This window comes from Jaculus jaculus, chromosome 7 (genome assembly GCF_020740685.1).
Source record: "Jaculus jaculus isolate mJacJac1 chromosome 7, mJacJac1.mat.Y.cur, whole genome shotgun sequence".
Classification (NCBI taxonomy): Eukaryota; Metazoa; Chordata; class Mammalia; order Rodentia; family Dipodidae; genus Jaculus; species Jaculus jaculus.
Genome location: NC_059108.1, coordinates 51,032,620 through 51,037,922, shown reverse-complemented (window position 1 = coordinate 51,037,922; position 5,303 = coordinate 51,032,620). Strand labels below are relative to the sequence as shown.

Here is a 5,303-nt window from a genome sequence, read left to right as displayed (position 1 = left end):
CATGCATACCTACACACACACACACGCACACACACACGTGTGCGCACACATGCCCTCTCAGTAGTGGCAGAAATGAGTCTAGTGTTCCAGACTGACCACACAATCTGAGTCATATAGACAAGGCAGTTTTTACTTCTGCAGAAGGGTGCATAGCTTTTTAAAGAGTCCTGGAAAAGCAGCAACCAGCAGAAAATCAGCTGGAATTTTTATATTCCATAGTGCAGGCAGGTCCTGGGCATTACCCCGAGTCAGTTTGGCCTCATAATATCACATAATTAGCTAAAATATAAAAATGACACAGTTTCTTGGAGAAAGCTAAAGAAATGAAGACTTAGGCACTTCTATTTATTTATTTATTTATTTTTTTACCAAATACAGAAATAGAAATTTTGGCTTCAAGGATTATTAAATCTTTTGGTCTCAAAGACTCTTGTTCTCAAGGCCAACTCAGGAAGGGAGACTTCCTAAAGAATAGCATCTTTCCAAAACTGAGTTTCTTTATTGTTTTAACTGTTTGACAGAAAAGACAGGACATCTGTCACTCCCTCATATTCCTCACAGCAGTTCTTATTACAAAATCCATTCTACAGATGAGAAAGCTGAGGCTAAGAAAGGGTAATTTTGTTGTCTTGTGTTACACAGTTGATTCATATTCTAATCCATGGCTCTGTAATGCTATACAATTTTTAAAAAACCTGAAATCAAGTCTCCTCACATAGCAAAGTAATTTTTCCAAACTACAAATTCACAGGTGTGTTGGAAAAGGTGATAACATGATCAGTGCTTGAGCTTGCGAGTACAGTTGTTACATTATATATTATATGTTCACCTCTGAGCACAAAAGCTTGATGGCATAAAAAAGGCCACTTTTATTAGTAAATTGAAGAAGTGTAAACAGCCTACAGTTCCCATGTTGCTTTTTCACTACTGGGTTAGAGTATGAAAATTTGATCAAAGCAGCTTCTTAAGGATTCAAACTCATTTATATTTTCAGTCCCCAGACATAAATACAGTGATGGTGCATATCAGGGACATTAAGGATGCTTGTATAAAAATGGGATTGAATTTTGTAATTGTAATTCTAGTTTTTGCCCAGCTGGATTTGAGTAAAAAATATAACCAAAATGACTCTAGAAGCCATAGCTCAGCAAAATGTCATCAAGCAAGGGATCACTATCTGATATCTGATGTCAAGTAGTCAGGAATTACATTTTTTTTTTCATGTTAGAAGTAGTTTATTTTGTAAAAGTTTCTTTTACATTGGCTTTGGCCTAAAAATATATTGAAAATAGTTTTCTTAGAGAAAACAAACAATCTAGAATTTTATAACTATTTCCTGTCTTTTTACATTGGCCAAGTAATTTCCTATTAATTCCATGGTTAAGTATAAAAAATGTCATTGTCAAGATTTTGAAAAATTACTTCACTAAGAGGATTGAATTACAGTCTAGAATTCATTTAAATTCCTATTTTATAAACGCTAGTCAAGGAATCTAACAGGTTGCCAGAGAATAGTCCTAAGCAGAAAGTTGGAGCACCTTCACCCTGAAACACACGTGTCCAGAAGCATGTCAGTGTTTACATGCTAGAAACACACAAACTGCTGCATGTGTCAGATCTTGAGAAACAGGAGCAAAACCCCGTAGGAGTGCCTTTAAAAGTCTTAGGCCAGAGTCAGTAAATCACAACAGTGCTTATATTTTCCTTTTTAGGAAAAAAGATTGAATTTCCCTGCATTGTTCTGAGTGGAAATCAAGTCATTTCTGTAGAAATACTATATAATCTAGTGTTTTGTCAATTATTTTCCTGAATTAAGTTCCAGCAAAGCATGACTTTGCAAAAGGTCCTTTAGCTCATATGCACTGTCTCTGTTTTGATCTCTATGTAGCAGAACTCTCTGTTCATCCATTCTCTTAGCCTGAGACCGTAAAATAAGGCTGAAAAAGTCTTGGTCTGGTACCGTTGGACTCTTGGTGGCGGCAGGTGGTGGAGCGCATCTTTGATCATCTAATCGGGACCCTTGGCATTTGACGAGGATGTCGAAGAAATCTTCATCAGGCTCCTTCTTGTCCTTGGTTATTAGGTGCCCAAGAACCGACTGGTGGTTGTTTTTGGTCAAACGAAGCCCTGGCAAATGACTGAAACTGGCCCTTTGGTCATCCAGACGCTGGCTCTGTGAGCTGGTGAGAAGATCTAAAAACTTGTCTGTGGTGGGGGATACCACAGAAGCAGGTGGTGATTTCCTCGAGGCTTTGCCGGGAGTGGAGGAGGCCGCCTTGGCTGTGGGGCAGGCATTTTCTTGTAAGCAGCACCTCTGATCATCCAGCCTGTTGCTCTGAAATCTCAACAGGTCAAAGAACGCTTCGTCTCCAATGGTTTCTGCACTGATTTTCCTTTGAGAATTTGGAATCCGGTGGTCAGTGGAATTACTGGCATCTTGGAGGACTTTGGTAGAGGTACTGGATTTATATTTTTTCCCTTTCAATCTGTTGACAAACAGTAGCTTTGCAGAAGGTTTGGCAAAAAGAGGCTTTTGGTTAGCAAGAATTGTTCCAACTTGGTACCTTTTCTGGTGTTAACTTCATAAGCTCCATATTTTTCATACTGAGTCGCCGTCCCAACTTGGGGTGTGCACCATTTATACTGCTATCAATTTCAATATTTTCAGACATCATGGAATTATTTGTTCTGTAGCTCATACCAAGAACCATCTGAAGATCTGAGAGATTCAGTTGGGCTGTTAGCTCACCACTTTTATCCCCAACCTCTTTTGAAATTTCCAAGTGCTTTTCGGAAAAATGCAAAGCTTGATCATGATTTCCTAGAGCTATGGATGCATTTCCTAAGCTCCAACATGCTCTTCCTTCGCCAGTTCTATCCTTTAGCTCTTCGGCCATCCCTAAGTGCTTCAGGTGATAGTCAATGGCTTTTTCATAGTCCTGAAGTAACGCGTACGTGTTTCCAAGGCTGTAGTAAGACTGCGCTTCTGCGGCTCGGTGTTTACACTGTCGCGCCAACAGCAGTGTCTTTTTGTAGTATTCAGAAGCAGTTTCAAATTACCCAAGAAATATGTATGCATTTCCAAGGTTGCTATATGCTCTTCTTTCAGCTGCTTTATCTCCAAACTCTTTTGCAATAAGGAGCCGCTGCTCTTGAGCAATGACAGCATCTCTGAAGTTGCCGAGGAAGTAATGTGTGTTGCCCAGGTTTCCAAAGGCTCGTCCCTGAGCTGCTCTGTCACCAAAGGCAGCTACCAGTGACAGGTTCTCCTCATAAAGGTCCACGGCTGCCTGTAGCGCATTTCTTACTTCTTCTGGAAATTCCCCTACATCCTGAGGACTAGGGCAACCAAAGCTTTTCCCTTTGGCATGATACACATTTCCAAGATTGTAGAGTGTTCTTGCTTCACCCACCTTGTCATTGAGTTCTCTGGAAATATCTAGGTGTCACTGACAACAAACTATAGCTTCATCAAAATTTCCAAGCACTTTTAAGGTGTTTCCCAGATTGCCACTAGCTTTGGCTTCCCCCAACTGGTCTCCAATAGTCCTTGCAAGAGTTAAATCATGGTGGTGGTATTCCAGGGCTTTGGCATAATTGTGCAGGTAGAAGTAAGCGTTGCCCAGCTGGCTGTAAATAGCACTAAGGGTTTTAAGGTCTTCAGTTCCAACTTGCACTGCAGCTTCAAAAAATGACACGGCAGCGTGGCAGTCTCCCGATTTACACAGACGCTCCCCTTCCAAGGCCAGCTCAAGGCAAGAAGCTTCCATTCTGTAACGAACGTGAAAAGAATGGTCTTCCCTCAAGCTTATCAAATTTTCCTCCATTGAGGCATATTATAAACTGAGTAAGATAGAAATTATTTTGTGCCAATCCAGTTCTTTCTCATGCAGAGGAGTTTGCAGACCATTGTCTGGTTAGTACATTAATGAGTGGTGTTAATACACCCTAAGCTCCTGCTTCTTTATTAATAATAGAAGGAGGTCAATGTCAGACAGCTTCAAGGTTCCAAATGGGTCCCAAATCCTTGCATCTCTGGCCCTTCCAGCAGCACTTCAGCAACATTTCTCCCATGGCTCCATGGGGGCCGCAGGCTGGAGGAGGGTCACGGCTCGTTGTCCCCCAGGCGGCTCTGCCCACCTCGGGCTCCCAGCCTGGCACGGGCACCGCGGGAGGCCGGCGCGCCCCCTCTCCCTGCGCCCGTCCCCGGCGGGTCACGTGGGCCACGGTTTCCCACTCCCCTGCCCGGAGTCCCTCAGCCAGACCAGCGGGGGAGACCTCGGCGCCTGCGCTCCTCTGCGCCTCAGGAATTACATTTTCAATAAAATTATTTCACTTGGGTTTATAGCACCAAAACAAAGAGCAGTGCAGGATAATAATTTTATGTGGTACATACTCAGAAAAAAAGCGAAACTCTTATTTATTTATTTTTTTTTCGCGTCAGGACAAGTCATCTCCTTGCTGGTGCTCCCCTCTCTTTCACGAAGTAGGAGACTCAGAAAGGGAAGATGTGTCTGTGACAAGGAGCCTCCACATTTGACTGCATAAGCTCTGCAGATCTCCCTTGGAAAAAATCTAGTCAGCAATTCAGGAAAGGGTCAGAGATGAGACCCTTGGGATATGGGACCTGAGAGCACCCAAGCTGAGGTGAGCCTTTGAACTCCTTAGCATTCATTCTGAACTTGGGAACTTGGGTCATCAATACCAGGAGCCAGGCAGGTGGTATGCAACTTAGCCCTGGCAACATTTGGCAGGATATTTCTGATGGGTGCTGTAATCAAAGGTGATAGAAGTCAGACAGGAAAAACAGTCCTGAGAACTGCGGGGTGCATGTGACTTACAGCAGGATCCAACCATTGACTGCTGTATGTCAATCTTATTTGTGGCAGTCCTTGTGTGAATATATGGGGGTGCGGGATTACTAACTTTGTGGTCTCAAATCAGTTAAACCAGTGACTATGGCCATCTGGTGTGGTGCCTGATTTGTGTGGAGGTTTACGGAGAGTACCCTTCCCAGGCAGTGCCTGCTGAAACATGGGCTTCTTTCTGCGTTGCAGCTGGAGACAAAAGCATGCTGCTCACCAGTAGTATTACAGCCTGAATTTTATTAAAGCTTTCCTGTTGAACTTTTTTTTTTTAAAGAAACTTAAATTCCTTCAAATACCAAAGAACAAAGTTATATTCAGATATACCTCCATGTGTGCTCCCTGGGAATAAAAACAAGTTATCTTATATTTTAAGATTAGAAGTTGCCTAAAATCACAGGTGACCTGAGGATTCAGTTAACCCACAGTGCCAATCAA

At 42.5% G+C, this 5,303-nt stretch overlaps 1 protein-coding gene across 1 annotated transcript; it reads right to left on the bottom strand.

The window, feature by feature from the left end:
* Positions 1–1,798: 1,798 nt before the first annotated feature.
* On the bottom strand, positions 1,799–3,827 carry LOC101603694 (G-protein-signaling modulator 2-like). Its single transcript, XM_045154950.1, is given in 2 exon segments — positions 1,799–2,549; positions 2,551–3,827. Coding segments are annotated over 2 exon segments (2,028 nt in total).
* Between the last annotated feature and the right edge of the window lie 1,476 nt (positions 3,828–5,303).